The sequence below is a fragment of the Mus caroli genome, unplaced genomic scaffold (genome assembly GCF_978045245.1).
Source record: "Mus caroli unplaced genomic scaffold, Mus_caroli_1 scaffold_3, whole genome shotgun sequence".
NCBI lineage: Eukaryota > Metazoa > Chordata > Mammalia > Rodentia > Muridae > Mus > Mus caroli.
The window spans coordinates 93,453,597-93,469,344 of record NW_028227258.1 but is presented as its reverse complement, the minus strand read 5'-3'; the positions used below and the strand labels follow the sequence as shown (position 1 = coordinate 93,469,344).

At 37.1% G+C, this 15,748-nt stretch overlaps 1 protein-coding gene across 2 annotated transcripts in view; it reads left to right on the top strand.

Moving 5' to 3' along the window:
* Smc4 (structural maintenance of chromosomes 4) overlaps positions 1-15,748 on the top strand; it is a 30,144-nt gene that overhangs the window by 13,232 nt on the left and 1,164 nt on the right. For both annotated transcript variants that reach the window (XM_021158181.3, XM_029475016.2), the window contains 15 exons: positions 924-1,064; positions 1,995-2,145; positions 3,910-4,074; positions 4,899-5,132; positions 6,795-6,980; positions 8,467-8,628; positions 9,965-10,190; positions 10,287-10,366; positions 10,927-11,079; positions 11,891-12,017; positions 12,705-12,894; positions 13,669-13,813; positions 14,001-14,174; positions 14,979-15,161; positions 15,304-15,536. In XM_021158181.3, the coding sequence (XP_021013840.1) occupies positions 924-1,064; positions 1,995-2,145; positions 3,910-4,074; positions 4,899-5,132; positions 6,795-6,980; positions 8,467-8,628; positions 9,965-10,190; positions 10,287-10,366; positions 10,927-11,079; positions 11,891-12,017; positions 12,705-12,894; positions 13,669-13,813; positions 14,001-14,174; positions 14,979-15,161; positions 15,304-15,536 (2,550 nt within the window). The remainder of the gene's footprint in view (positions 1-923; positions 1,065-1,994; positions 2,146-3,909; positions 4,075-4,898; positions 5,133-6,794; positions 6,981-8,466; positions 8,629-9,964; positions 10,191-10,286; positions 10,367-10,926; positions 11,080-11,890; positions 12,018-12,704; positions 12,895-13,668; positions 13,814-14,000; positions 14,175-14,978; positions 15,162-15,303; positions 15,537-15,748) is intronic.

Genomic DNA, 15,748 nt, shown 5'->3' with positions numbered 1-15,748 from the left:
AGATAGGATCTCAACTTCCTCTAAGAGGTTCCAGATCTCAAACTCAGGTCATCAGGTTTGTCCTGCAATTCCTTTTGCTCTCTGAACCATCTCCCTAGTCTATGGTGCATTTTTTTTTGGTCGGTTGGTTGGTTTGGTTTGGGGGTTTTGATGCACATGTATGGACATGGACGTGGACATTCATGTGTATACAAAAGCCAGAGCAAGATGTGGCTATCTTCCTCTCTTCCTCTTCACTTCATTCCCTTATATGGTCTTTACCTAAAGCAGAAGTTCACTGATCCAGCCAGGCAAGCTAGCCACAAAGCTCTTGGGATCCTCATATTTCTGCCACTGCACCATTGTGCCTCCACCCCAATGCTGCTGTACAGTTTTACCTGGAGGCAGGAAGTTCATTCTTAGATCATCATGCTTGAAAATGTTCTTACTGAGCCATTTCCTTGGCCCTTCTCTCATGTATGCCTTTTGCATTATTAGGAAGGAATACAAGAGCTTGAGCAAAAACATAGCGATTCCTTATAGTTGATCTCAATAACCAGTAAGGCTACTAAGTGACTACAAGGTTGATACATACAATGTTGATATACTGAATAAAAGGAAAGATGTATAGTGCTAGTCACTGTGCAACTTAAAATTTCTTATTCTGTAATTTACCATTTAATATTTTCAGATGACAAGGGTGGACCATAAGTAACTGAAATCATGAAAAACAAAAACATGAGACACTGCTATACACTATTAAATTCATATGATAGATCTAATTTATTAACTGAACCAATTTTGTTCTCAAATTCTACCTAGCCTTAAGCCAGAGGTCCTACCCCAATCACTCGAATAGCCCTGACTTGCTATAAATTGAGGAATATTTTAGAAACAGCTGGTTTTACTAATGGCATTTTACACTCTCTGACTTTTCCCTCTAGTTATGATCTGCAGAATAGAATTGCTGAAATAACGACTCAAAAGGAAAAAATTCATGAAGATACTAAAGAAATTACTGAGAAGAGCAATGTGCTTTCCAATGAAATGAAGGCCAAGAATTCGGCTGTAAAGGATGTAGAAAAGTAATAATCTTTGAGAAAGTATTGAATATTGAAATTCAATTTTCACATGGCTACATGTAAACTTCCTGCAAATACATTGACTATAATACATTCCTAGGAAATAAATCAGTTCTTTTAGGTACACCACCCTGCACTAAACTCATTGTTACAATTGCCCAACTTTGAAGTCACGCTACTTTACTGGGCATACCTTTTCTCTGTTGGTATAACAACATCCAAAGCTGAAACACAAGCATTTAACCTGACCCACTAGTCCTCATGGTTAACAAATTTAATCTAGAAATCAAATTTTGGTTATTTTAGATAGACTTTAAAAATTATCACTCTGTGCCAACCATCATAGACAATAGTATCTTTGACTTGAGAGGTTTTGGTTTTTTTTAACTTTTACTTTCATGGACAAATTTTTATGAGCTTAAATTTAGTTAAAGCACTTGGGAGGCATAGACAAGTGGGCCTCTGATTTTGAGGCTAACTCTGGTTTACAGAGCAAGTTCTAGGACAGCCAAGGTTACAGAGAGAAACTCCATCTCAGGGGTAAAAAAAAAAAAAAAACAGTTTTTTTTTTCCAGCTTAGAAACACAAGGTAGTTTAGTTCTCGTGATTAAAAAGAAAAAGTCTTCAACTATCGGTGGAGATCAGCTTAGAAGTTTTTGTTTTGGTTTTTGGTATTTGAGGGTTTTTTGATTTTTCAAGACAGGGTTTCTCTGTGTAGCCTTGGCTGTCCTGGAACTCACTCTATAGACCAGGCTGGCCTCGAACTCAGAGATCCACCTGCCTCTGCCTCCTGAGTGCTGGGATTAAAGGCGTGCGCCATCACGCCCGGCTAGCTTGGAAATTTTAAGATTTTAATTATAAAAGCTTTTGACATGTTTGTAAATGAAATATATCAGAAAGATTATATCTCTGACAATTTACTCTCTTTGATAGGAAGCTCAATAAAGTTACAAAATTTATCGAACAGAATAAAGAAAAATTTACACAACTAGATTTGGAAGATGTTCAAGTTAGGGAAAAATTAAAACATGCTACAAGTAAAGCCAAGAAACTGGAGAAACAACTTCAAAAAGATAAAGAAAAGGTAGGTTTTAGAGGAAATCCTGAATTTTTCATGTCTAAGTACCAGATCTAGTTCTTTTCCCAAATTCACTTGGCTTTGATTCCCTAAGAAAATGAATTGGGATGCTTAATGTACAATACTTTATGCCTGAACACAATTTCTCCCAAGGGATGTGTTCTAGAACTTAATAATAATGTTGTTGGAGAAACATTCACCTAATTAGCAATACTATTTTGATGCTCGTGGTAGTTTTCTTACTCCTAAAATAGTAATTTAAAGGGATGTGTACGTATTTTGTGGTTTTGTTGTTGTTTTTTCCTTTTCGGTGATGAGGTCTTGCTGAGTAGTCGACTGTCCTAGAACTCCCTGTGTAGACGGCCCTAGAACTCACTGAGGTCCTCCTCTCTCTGCCTTCAGAGTGCTAGATTACTAAAGATTTTTTAAATTATTTTTATTTTACGTGCAATGGTGTTTTGGCTTGTGTATTGTCTCTCAGGGTGTGAAATCACATGGAGCAGGATTACAGACAGTTATGAGCTCTACCATGTGAACCCAGATCCTCTGGAAGAGCAATCAGTTACTCCTAACTACTGAGCCATCTCTCTAGCCCCAACTAAAGATATTTTTTGAGTAAATATTACAGTTTTTTAAAATAACCACAATAACCATACAACACCCCTGCCTCTCAATCATTTACTTGTGTGCCGTGTATGTGTGCATCTGGAGGTCAGAGGACAATTTGAAGGAGTTGGTTTCTCCCCTTTCACCTTGTGGGTCTCAAGGATCAGATTCAAGTAGGTAATCAGATCTGGTGAATGCCTTTACACACTGAGCAGACTGAACATTCCCCATAAACTTTAAAAATAATACCTGTCTTCTGCGAAAGCAAAGAGAGTTTGCTATCTGGAGTTCAAATTTTAAAAATGAATTTTGTGACCTGGACAGGTGGCTTAGTGGTCACTATCTATTCTTGCAGTAGACCTGCATACAATTCCCAGTACCCTCAATGTCAACTCACAGTTGTCTCTTAACTCCAGTCTCAGGATCTGATGCCCTCTTCTGTCCTTTGCATGCATTGCATGCATGTGGTGTACAGACAGGCATTCGGTAAACACTTGTACATACAAAATTAGAAGAAAAACTCAACCAAAAAAAAAAAAAATGGTTCTGACAGTTAAGTAATTTGGTGTCTCAAGCTGTGTCCATCGCTTTACCTGATAAAAATAGACAACACCCAAGACTCAGGTTGTACTTGACCTTTAAGCATTTTTCTAAATGTACTCACTATAGCTTAACATAGGTTTTATGAAATTCTGGAAAACAGAAATAATATGGAATAATGCTCAAACTTTACACAGACTTAGCTTTTTATTTTAAGGTTTTTAATTATGTGTGTGAGTGTGCCAGAAAAGGCTATTGGATCCCCCTCAAATAAGAGGCAGTGGTGAGCACCTAGGTGAGGGGACTGGACTTAGGTCCTCTGGAAGAGTGGCAACTGCTCTTAAATGCTGAGTCAGCTCTGCGACCCTGAGGCATTCGTTTTCAGGAATAAAATGTTGGTGTGTGATTATATTTTGGATAAAAATCTTAACTCTTATAGTTGAAAGTTCTTAAAGATCTTAGGATTGGGTTGAAGGAGGGAACAAAGATAATTCAGTGAGTCTTGTCTCCGGATAACTATAATTAGAGAGCCTAAGAAATTCTTAGTTGAATAGGTACATTTTATCAGTATTGAGTACCCTCCAGGGTATATTTTTATAACCCTAATTTGTTTCATCATCCCAGGTTGAAGAGCTGAAAAGTGTACCTGCCAAGAGTAAGACTGTCATAAATGAGACAACAACTAGAAACAATTCTCTTGAGAAAGAAAGAGAGAAAGAAGAAAAAAAATTAAAAGAGGTCATGGACAGCCTTAAGCAGGAAACACAGGGGCTTCAGAAAGAAAAGGAGGTAAGAGTGTGTCAGTGATGGCTTTGGTAACCTGAAGACTGTTTTTGCAATAACATTCAAAGGTGAGCTTCTGAAAATAAGGTAATGCCTAGTGCAATACTACATGTCTGTATTCCTATGTCAGCTGGCTGGCAGGCTGAAGCAGGTAGGTGAGGAGTTGTTAGATGCAAGGCTAAGTTACATAGAAAGACTATCTCAAACTGTTTTACCTTTGATTTAAAATACCTAAACCTTTGGTCTATAATATTTGCACACACACATACACACACACCCGTTTTTTCACTTTGAAGTAAAAAAAGTTAAGTGAAAAAAAATTGTAATTGTAGTAAATGTGAGGTCAATACTTGAGCATATAGCAATTCTGTACATTCAGTTTGTCGTTTGATTTACATTGGGGTTTTTCTATGTATCTTTACCCCTTGTTAATGATAAAACTATCAATGAAATTGAAATGAAATCTTCCCATGTTGCAGATTTTTCAACAAATACATTTGAAAAAATTTTGTGAATACTTCTTATACCTGGTAATGTAGAAACAGTATGAAATCTAGATGTGAGTCCAGTGTTTCCTTAATTATTACATTTTTATTTCAGAAATGAGCATGCTATGCCAGCTTCACAAAACTCACAGGACATCAGTTAGGAAGAGACAATGAATAGTGTAAATGGAAAACTAGACATAGGCTACTTTAATCTACTCCACTTATTCAAATTATTTTTTAATAGTACTCTGTAGACCTTCCTTTCTTAATTGACTCAAGAAATACAGTTTCAATCTAAAGTTGAAAATACATTTCACTTTTAATGAACTCATGTTTTAATAGATTCAAGAAAAGGAACTTATGGGTTTTAACAAATCAGTAAATGAAGCACGTTCAAAGATGGAAGTTGCTCAGTCAGAACTTGATATCTATCTCAGTCGACATAATACAGCAGTGTCTCAATTAAGTAAGGCGAAGGAAGCTTTAATTACAGCTTCTGAGACTCTCAAGGAGAGGAAAGCTGCAATCAAGGATATAAACACAAAGCTCCCTCAGACGCAACAGGAACTAAAGGAGGTAAATTACTTCTCTATTTCATCTACATGGTCATCTCGAGAGTTATATGTGGGAGTTGTTTGTTTGGTTTTTCATGTCCAAGTTTAAAGTGATTGTTATTAAAAAATTCTTAATATACTCTTGAATGAGAAAACATTTTAGTATTTGAATTTAGTAATAATTAGCTGGACTTATAAATGTGGGTAGAGAGGTTCTATAGCATGTACAAGGCCTGGGTTCCATCCCTAATACATCCAAAAAGAGAAAGAATGGGAGTAGAGTCACTATTGTCTCCAACAACAAATAACCACTGCCACAGTCCCATAGGAATAATTAAACATTTCTCAGGCTGGATATGAAGCTCAGTTGGTAGAGTGCTTACCTATCCCTAGTACTTGATAAAGCCAGGAATGTCAGTGTGCCTATAATCTTAGCATTTGAGAGGTTGAAGCAGGAGCTCACTTTAAGACCAGTGTTAGTGGGGCTGGAGAGATGTCTCAGTGGTTAAGGTCCTGAGTTCAAATCCCGGCAACCACATGGTAGCTCACAACCATCTGTAATGAGATCAGATGCCCTCTTCTAGGGTATCTGAAGACAGCTACAGTGTACTTATATATAAAATAAATCTTTAAAAAAAAAGACCAGTTTTAGCTACATAGTAGATTCCACACTAGCCTATTTTCTCCCTCCCAAAAAAATGTTTCTCTAAATATATAAATGTGGGTAACTTACATAAACATACATGAAAAGTAACAAAGTTTTTAAAATTTCTTGACAAAGTTTATCCTTAGTTAGTCCTCCCTGCCACGTGGTTATTTGAGGAACTGGAGAGATGGCTTAGCAGATACAAGCATTTGCTACTCTTACAAAAGACTAGTTTCCAGCATGCACATTGGGTGGTTCATAACTGCCTATGACTTCAGCTCCAGGGTTTCTGATATTCGCTTCTGGACTCCAGGGAACCTATACCTACACACACACACAGGTATACATAGTTTAAAAATAAATTTTTTTAAATTTTAGTAAATTTATACTGTTTGATCATCAGGCAGTTTCCTGATGTGTAAAATTTAAATGTAAATTAAATTATATCCAGTAATTATTTCTAGTGATTTGTTTTCTTTTGGGACTGTTTCATTTATACTTTAAGCTTTTACTGTGACTGGGTCATAAGTAATAGAGGAGAATAGCAGTTAGAGAAAGATGGCTGTTTCTAAATTGGGAATTGAGAAACTAAATTTGGGTGTATGATTCTTCTGGTTGACAGCCATCCCCGCCATCTTTTCCATCTCTGTTTAGGAACTATACCTTTTTGTTTTCTTGTTTACTTAGCCAAAAAGACAACAACCACAGAACTGCCCAGCTACACTTACCCTGGAATCCATTTTCTGGATTTGGTTTTGTTTAGGGCAGAACTTGAGAAAAATCTACTAGGAAGGATTTTTATATCCATAGTTACTTAAAGAGATCTGGGTTTCCTCTTTTTGAGCCAAATAATTTATGTTTCTTTTAAAATAGGAGAGACTCATCCGAATGTTTAAAGCCAGGCCAAAATAGCACTGTGGAAGCTCAGTGTTACTTAGGGGCCTCACTTATTATTGTTGAAACAATATCAATAGTTTTCTGCTGCTCTGTAGTGTAGTGAAGATCAAATGCTTGTACGTTTCATCTTCTCACTTTTAGAAAGAAAAAGAACTGCAGAAACTGACTCAAGAAGAAATAAACTTAAAAAGTTTGGTTCATGATCTTTTCCAAAAAGTTGAAGAAGCAAAGAGTTCCTTAGCAATGAATCGAAGTAGGGGGAAAGTACTTGATGCAATCATTCAAGAAAAAAAATCAGGCAGGATCTCAGGAATATATGGGAGATTGGTAAGTAGATTTACGCTTTACTCAGAAAACTCCTAAGAGCCACGGCCTCATATATCATATAGCTCTGATTAGCCTTAAACCAGCTGTAGCTAAGGTTGACCATGCACTTCTGATCCTCTTCAGTCTTGCAAGTGCTAGGTCAGCGCTTGGCACTATACAAGAAAATATTTTTCAAAAGGGGGTTGGAGGGAGAGGGAGACAGGCATGTCATGGTGATGCATGCTTTAATCCTAGTACTTGGGAGGCAAAGGCAGAATTCAAGGCCAACCTGGTCTACATATTGAGTTCTAGGCTGACCAGAGTTACACAGTGAGATCCTATCTTTAAGATCAGTTTTAAGATGTGGTGCAATATTGCTTAGAGATCTGTTATCCTGTTAATCACCATGGTTGATTTGACTGATCTTACTAAATAAGCTTGTGCCTAATCTCTGTTTCTCCCTCACCGTTCAGAGTATGTCTTTCTTGAAGCTACACAACTCATTCTGACAGGATGACCTATCCATTTGGAAGAGGACTGATTTTTTTTTTTTTTTTTAATTTGGTCAAAGGTGTGCCAAAGTTGCATTCCTTGCTAGACCCAGACCAAAAACAAAAAAAAAAAAACACAATGTAATAGAGTCTAGGTTCCATAACACACTTAACATTGTGGCGATGGTTTCGGGAGGCAGACAGACTTAGAACTCGGGGATCTATACCTTTCTTAGCCTTAGCATGGAAGAATGCTATGTGATTTAGAATACTATAAGTATCTCTTATTCTATTCATTTCTTGCCCTGCAACCATAACTGAAACTTGAGCCCATACAGTTGATGGGCTCCCTATCAGCCTTCTGAAAAAAGAAACAATGATCTGGAAGGACAAATAGAATTTAACCAGCATGGTTGCGTCTATATCTGATATTAGATCCTTATTTTCTTAAAGAAATGATCCTGAGTATTTGCTGTTAATAGATTGATTCATAGCTACTTACATAATTTTATGCAACTTTGACTAAGTTAAGAGAATTGTTTAGCTTATACATTCTTTTAGGTCTTATATCCACATTATGTATTTCATTATCCACATTATGTATTTCATGAAATAAATCAGTTCTTACATTCTGTGCCCAGTACAAATTCACATTGCATATTCATAAACACTAAAGGGTAGATTACAATAGAAATTGTAGGGCATGGGATATAGCTCAGTGGTAGAATGCTTGCTTAGCACACATTAGTCTCCGTTGGTTCTCCTTTAGAGAGGGAAGAATAGTTGGCATAAGAAGGGAACCTTGTAGGTCGTTCCCCTTTTAGACTTCTTTAAACCAAGTGTACTTATTAGTCTTCCATTAAGAGTAAAAGTAGCATTCAAAGACTTGGGGACATATACCACTGTACAAGGGGTCCTGGTCAGTTTTCGGCTACAGAAACCCGATGTGGTAGAATGGTCAAATCTGAATAGTAATGAAGTGATCTATTTAATTTTTTACTCCTTTTCATTATTAGGGAGACTTAGGAGCTATTGATGAAAAATATGATATTGCTATTTCATCCTGTTGCCATGCATTGGACTACATTGTTGTTGATTCTATTGATACAGCCCAAGAATGTGTAAACTTCCTTAAAAAGCATAATATTGGAATTGCAACTTTCATAGGTTTGGATAAGGTAAGTATTCATAATAAACTTCCTATAATTTAACTTTGAGGTACCATATATTTTTCCCTTAGAATTTCTAATTTTTCTTCACTGTTATTGGGCCCCCCCCTTTTTTTTAATTTAGGTTGTATGTACATGTTTTGGGAGGTTAAAAGGTAAAGTTTGTAATGCCTTGACTAAAAAATTCCAGTTGTTAGGGTGTTGTCCAGTGGATGGATGATTGTTAGTATGTTTCCGTTTGGGGGTGGGGACAGGAGGTTCAAGACAGGATTTCCTTGTATAGATTGGCTGTCCTGGACTTTACTCTGTAGACCAGGGTGGCCTGGAACTCCTCCCCATTGCCGTGGGAGTATAGGTATGTGCTGCCACCTATAGGTATGTTTCTGACTTCCATCACTAAGCTGTTTTCTTCATAGAACCTTTATAGAGATGTTGTGTAATTGTATTTTAAAATAGAACTCAATTATTTTCACTATATCTACAAATTTGCTGATGGATGACTGTTATCTAATTCCAGACTATTTTTTATCACTCCGTAGGCACTGCCCACACTTTTACCCATCCTCGGCTACAAACATTGACATGTACCTATCCTTCATTTGTCTTTGTTCTGGTCTGTTCATACTTCTTGATTGCCTTGACAATAGTGCTATAGCAAAGACTGATGCAAAAAGTGTTGTGTGAATGTATAAGTGCATACCTAGGAATGGAGTTGATTACTGGATCATATGGTGTATTTTATTGCAGTACATCTTCATAGATGTAAGGTGATAGCTAACTACTTTCATTTACATTTCCCTAATAACTGATATTAAACATTCTTTGTGCTTATAGCACAAAAGATCTAATTCACAGTGATTTTCTTTAGCTTCTTGGGCAGTAGATGAGTGTGTGTGTTTAGACAAAGATGCTAATGTGTCCTTGGGTAACTAAAACTTGGTGTCTGTACCACACTAACTTTGAACTTGGAGCAATCCTCCTCTCTGCTTTCCAAGTGAGAGGGCTATGAGTGCTGGATGTTTCTGAGTTTTAGGGATTTCCACTCTTACATTTAGATGTCCAATGCATTTCGAGGTTTTAACTTAGTGTTAAGTTGTGTGTTGATACTATATAGATATAAAATTAAAATGGGGGGAATTTAATACCATGGTAAGATTTTATTTAGGAGCTGGGTGATGGTGGTGCACGCCTTTAATCCCAGGATTCAGGAGGTAGAGGCAGCTGGATCTCTGAATTGGAGCCGACAGCTAGGGAAACCCTGTCTCAAAAACAACAAAAATTTTATTTAGGGTTATAATACCTAGAAAACATTGTTTATTATATGCACAATTTTTTAACTTTTTAGATGACAGTGTGGGCCAAAAAAATGAGCAAAATTCAAACTCCTGAAAATACTCCTCGGTTATTTGATCTAGTTAAAGTGAAAAATGAGGAAATCCGCCAAGCCTTTTACTTTGCTTTACGAGACACCTTGGTGGCTAACAATTTGGATCAAGCTACGAGAGTAGCGTACCAGAGAGACAGGCGCTGGAGAGTGGTGACTCTACAGGGGCAGATCATAGAGCAGTCAGGTGAGTGGGCTTCTTCGCCACTGGCCGCGCTTGCGTTCCCGTTTCTGTTTTCATCTTGGTAAAACATATAAAACTGACTTGTCATATGTTCCCCAGGTACAATGAGTGGTGGTGGAAGCAAGGTGATGAGAGGAAGAATGGGCTCTTCGGTTGTCGATGAAATCTCTGTAGAAGAGGTTAGCATGATCCAAATAGAGGTCACCTCTTTCTAGCCCTCTGGCTGGAAATCCACATATACTACTACTACTTGTAGCTCTTAGTTTTGTCTTTATGTTTGAAGCTGGGAAGTTTTCCTTTTTTTTTTTTTAATGTTAATGGATGTTATGTCTATACCATGTGCAAGCCTAGTATCCCAGGAGACCAGAAGAGGGTATTGGATCCCTGGAACTGGAAGGTTGTGAGCCACTATATAATGGCCAGGAATCAAACTCTGGTGCTCAGAAGTGCTCTTAACTGCTGCATCAGCCCCAGGGTTTTTCATTTCATAAGCTAACTTTGAACTCTTGGAGGGTGGGCAAGATTGTTGAGAGGGTAAAGGATGGGTAGAAGCCCTTTCTGCCAAGCCTTACTACCTGAGTTCAGTCCATAGAATAACCAATTCCTACAGGTTGTCCTCTGACATTTGTTATGTATGCCAGGGCACGCATGTGGCTACACACACCACAGTATTAATAATACAAGAAATTTAAGGGGTTTGTGACACTTGGAGGAAATTGTATTTCCTTATTCTTTGAAGGTAAATAAAATGGAATCCCAGTTGGAAAGGCATTCTAAACAAGCAATGCAAATCCAAGAACAGAAAGTACAACATGAAGAAGCAGTAGTTAAGTTACGGCATAGTGAACGAGACATGAGAAATACACTGGAAAAGTTCACTGCAAGCATCCAGGTATTGTGTTTGTGTCAATGAATATTAGCTGGGTCTGTTACAGCTCAACAGCAATTGCAAAGAAGCATTTTGAGCTTGCTTCAAATTTTGAAATGTAAAAGATGATTAAATATGTCTTACTGTGTACTTCTGGCTGTCTTAGAATTCTGTAGTCCAGACTGGCCTTGAACTTAGATATCCACTTGACTATGAGTAAAGGGGTTCATGCTTGTGCCTGGCAGCCAGTTGTTTCTATTTTAAGGCAGTTTTCAGTAAATACCTCAAGTATAACCTTCAACTGTGATGCATAGCTTCGATTTTTAAAATTAAGTTACATGTAATATATTTATGCATATCTACATATTTGTATAAAGTGTATGAGATAGCTTTTTAAATGTATTAAATACATTATACAAATACAAAAAAGTAAACTTTCCTTTGGTTAATAAATACCTGAGTTTCCTTTGTTTTTGATTTGTCTGCTATATTTAAAGTTTTTCTGTTATGTGCACAGACAGCTACACTAGTTATAGTTATGCCTTTATATATACATCTGATTACTTCTATAAGATAGGTTCCTGAAGTTATAGTTATATTTCATTGCTTTAAAGCACTTTGTGCCTCATACCAAATTGTCCAAATAGCAGTTCTAACTATCTTTATAATGAATTTGTACACATTTTGTTTTCTGATCATCTATATTTTCATATTGATGATGCTTTCTGTCATTTACCTGTTAGTCTTTTAAATTTTTTTAAAATTCAGTGATCAAAGAAATATTTACTCGTACTAAAGTAAAATATTGGTCATAAATGCTAAATTATCTTTATAGGGCTTATCAGAGCAAGAAGAGTATCTGTGTGTACAAATTAAAGAACTGGAAGCTAACGTTCTTACTACAGCCCCTGATAAAAAACAACAGAAATTGCTGGAAGAAAATGTCAGTGTTTTCAAAAAAGGTATGTTTAAAAGTAAACTGCTGCCAGGCGGTGGTGGTGGCTGGCGCACGCCTTTAATCCCAGCACTTGTGAGGCAGAGGCAGGTGGGTTTCTGAGTTTGAGGACAGCCAGGGCTACACAGAGAAACCCTGTCTCGGGGGTTTCACATTTCAAATTAACAACGTGTCACCGCAGCTGTCAAGCATGTACCTCACCTGATGTTGTCCCCATTGTTAATTACTGCTTATACTAAGGTGCTGACTTACTAGGAAAAGCCAATCAGTTAGTTCATCATTTATGCCTTCTACATTGCACAGTGTCTTTGGTTGATTAGACCCGGGAAGTGTCCTTAGACTTGTGTCCTTTGCTTTGTTATAATGTGGAGGACTGTTTGGTTAATCAAAAAAAAATATCCAGCCTCTCCAGACCTGAAAGAGGCTAGTCCTAGGGCAAAAGGCATGGAGTGAAGATTCAGGGAAGTACTTAAAGAAAGGGTGAGACTGTAGTAATCACTAAGAAATGTATCAACAGCTTAACCAGAGTTTAACATTGTTTGTTACAATACTGTTTTGTTTTGTTTAAAGTGGTTTTGGTCTATTCCCTAAATGTCTGATATTTGACCCTGTATCAGATTGAGTGATTGAACAAATATACATCTACCATAGTTACTAACATAGAAAAGTGAGTTTGGCTCTTTTATTATTCCAGAATATGATGCTGTGGCTGAGAAAGCTGGTAAAGTTGAAGCTGAGATTAAACGGCTACACAATACCATCATAGATATCAACAACCGAAAACTCAAGGCCCAACAAAACAAACTTGACACGATAAACAAGCAGCTTGATGAATGTGCTTCTGCTATTACTAAGGCCCAAGTAGCAATCAAGACTGCTGACAGGTAGAGTGTGCTTCCCCTAGTCTGCCCTCCCTCGCCCCTAACTGGACATTGGGTCAAGTATTTTAACATTGCACTGGATGTCAGTTATTAAACTTAACTGCCATTGCCCAGCAACACTTTTCAGAAAGAAAAAAAATTACAATGAAGATTTATCATTTGTCTCCAGCTTAAACACACACACACACACACACCAAACTGGTAAACATGCATACCTTAGAAAAGTTGGAATTATATATCATAACCCAGTTATTAAAGGCATTAGACATTTTGCTTCTCAGGCATATACTAGATGTAGCAGAGCTAGGTCTTAACATAAACAGGAAGTGGTAAGAATGAGCTATAAATCAAATCTCTTTAAGATTATTTCTTAAAGTTTGTATTATTATCTGTGGAATGATTTGGCTTAAGTTAAGGAGCTACTAAATTATTTGTTAGGAGCAGAAAGTATGTGTAAGCGAGCTGAGGAAAAAAAATTCAACTCATTTGTCTGGGCATGGTAGCATACACACGCCTGTAATCCCAGAGACCATCACACTCAGAAGACAGTCAGGCAGATCTCTGTAAGTTAAAAGAATGACCACCTTGTTGAATGTCAAGGGTTTGTAATCTAATAGGTAGCAGCATCAAAGTCTGCTAGAAGCATACATAAGGGGTTTTATTAAGCTCTATGGAATTTCAATAAAGCATAACTCAGACTACAAGTATTTGTATAAGCATAAAAAGTGAGGATGGTTCGGTAAATTACGTCATAAATTGTGTTGTTTGCTTTTTTAGAAATCTTAAAAAGGCACAGGATTCTGTTTGCCGCACAGAGAAAGAAATAAAAGACACTGAAAAAGAAATAAATGACTTAAAGACAGAACTAAAAAATATTGAAGACAATGCAGAAGAGGTCATAAAAAATACAAAAACTGCAGAGGTAAGATGTGGTTCTACATTACAGGGTAGATGACATTTAAAGCAATTAAAATGTTGGTTGTAAGTTAAACTTAACAATGAACTTAAACTTTTGGTGAATTACAATTATTAATGTGGGACAGGAAGAGGAACTGCTAACAACGTCTATGTAATGTAAAAATGTCTGCCTGACACTTCTTGGTTTTTAGACGACCTTACCAGAAATCCAGAAAGAACATCGTAATCTACTTCAGGAACTAAAAGTTATTCAAGAAAATGAACATGCTCTTCAGAAAGATGCACTCAGTATTAAGTTGAAACTTGAACAGCTAGATGGCCACATTTCTGAACATAACTCAAAAATAAAATACTGGCAAAAAGAGGTGAGAGGTTTTGACATTTAATGTTAGACCTTTCTGGGAGGCTGGAAAGATGGCTCTTGGAGAAGACCCACGTTTGATTCCTAGTACCATGTGACAGATCACAACAGTTGTAGCTCCAGGGAATCTAGTACCCTTTTCTGCTCTCCAAGGGCATCAGGCACACCTGTAGTGACTATACATCATGCATAGATAAATAATAATAAAGCTTTTTGGATGTTTTTCTGTTTTTTGAATTATGTTCTGATTATATATGTTTTCACATTTATAAGGGATATAAGACTATTTAAATTATTAAATAGATAGAAATTAGTAATGATTAGAATAGGGCAACTACCTCCTCACCCTGGCTCTTCTGGGGAAAGTAGTTGATTGCTATGTTGTCTGCGTAGCTGTCATTTCTCATGTGTTGACGTAATGACAGGAGAGCAGGAGAGCGAGCCTGTGCTTACAAGCACTTGCTGCTTTTGCAGAGGATCCAGTTTTGTTCCCAGTACCTGCCTCTATCAACTGGCTTAGCTCCACCAGCTACACAGGGTGTGTGTGGTGGCTGTCTACACACTTTACATGCCCCAACACACCAAAGCACAAAGAAAAATACACTTGAGCCAGGCGTGGTGGCGCACGCCTTTAATCCCAGCACTCGGGAGGCAGAGGCAGGCGGATTTCTGAGTTCGAGGACAGCCTGGTCTACAAAGTGAGTTCCAGGACAGCCAGGGCTACACAGAGAAACCCTGTCTCGAAAAACCAAAAATATAAAAAATAAAGAAACTTGACCTGTTTTTATGTCTTCTCAATTCTCTTTAGATTTCAAAAATAAAATTGCATCCTGTTGAAGATAATCCTGTTGAGACAGTAGCAGTTCTAAGCCAGGAGGATCTTGAGGCAATCAAGAATCCAGAGTCTATAACAAATGAAATTGCACTTTTGGAAGCTCAGTGTCGTGAAATGAAACCAAACCTTGGAGCCATCGCTGAGTATAAAAAAAAGGTGTGAGTGAATTGTTTCTAGTAGAAATTTTGCTGAGCCTAAACGAGGTATTTAATTTTGCATAATGACCACCAGTGCTAAATCTCAGATTTGTATGTGTGTGAAAGAGGGTTTTGTTTTTTTTGTTTTACAATCTTCACAGGAAGATTTATATTTGCAAAGAGTAGCCGAACTGGACAAAATTACTTCTGAAAGAGATAATTTTAGACAAGCATATGAAGATCTTCGAAAACAAAGGCTGAATGAATTTATGGCTGGTTTTTATGTAATAACAAATAAACTAAAAGAGAACTACCAGATGCTCACATTGGGAGGAGATGCTGAACTGGAGCTTGTGGACAGTTTAGATCCTTTTTCTGAAGGAATCATGTTCAGGTTGGTGAGATTTTAATCCTGCATTTTTTCCAAACTACTATTTCTTTAGTGTGTGAAGGTTGGAACTACATTTATTTGGTAATAACTATCTTACTCTTACGTACTTTCATGTTTGCAGCATAAAATATGTGCAAAGTATGTTGTACAATGTCTTAATTCATCTTTTAAAATCAAAGCTAGATTATGCAGTAATATGACATCTATAGTCCCAG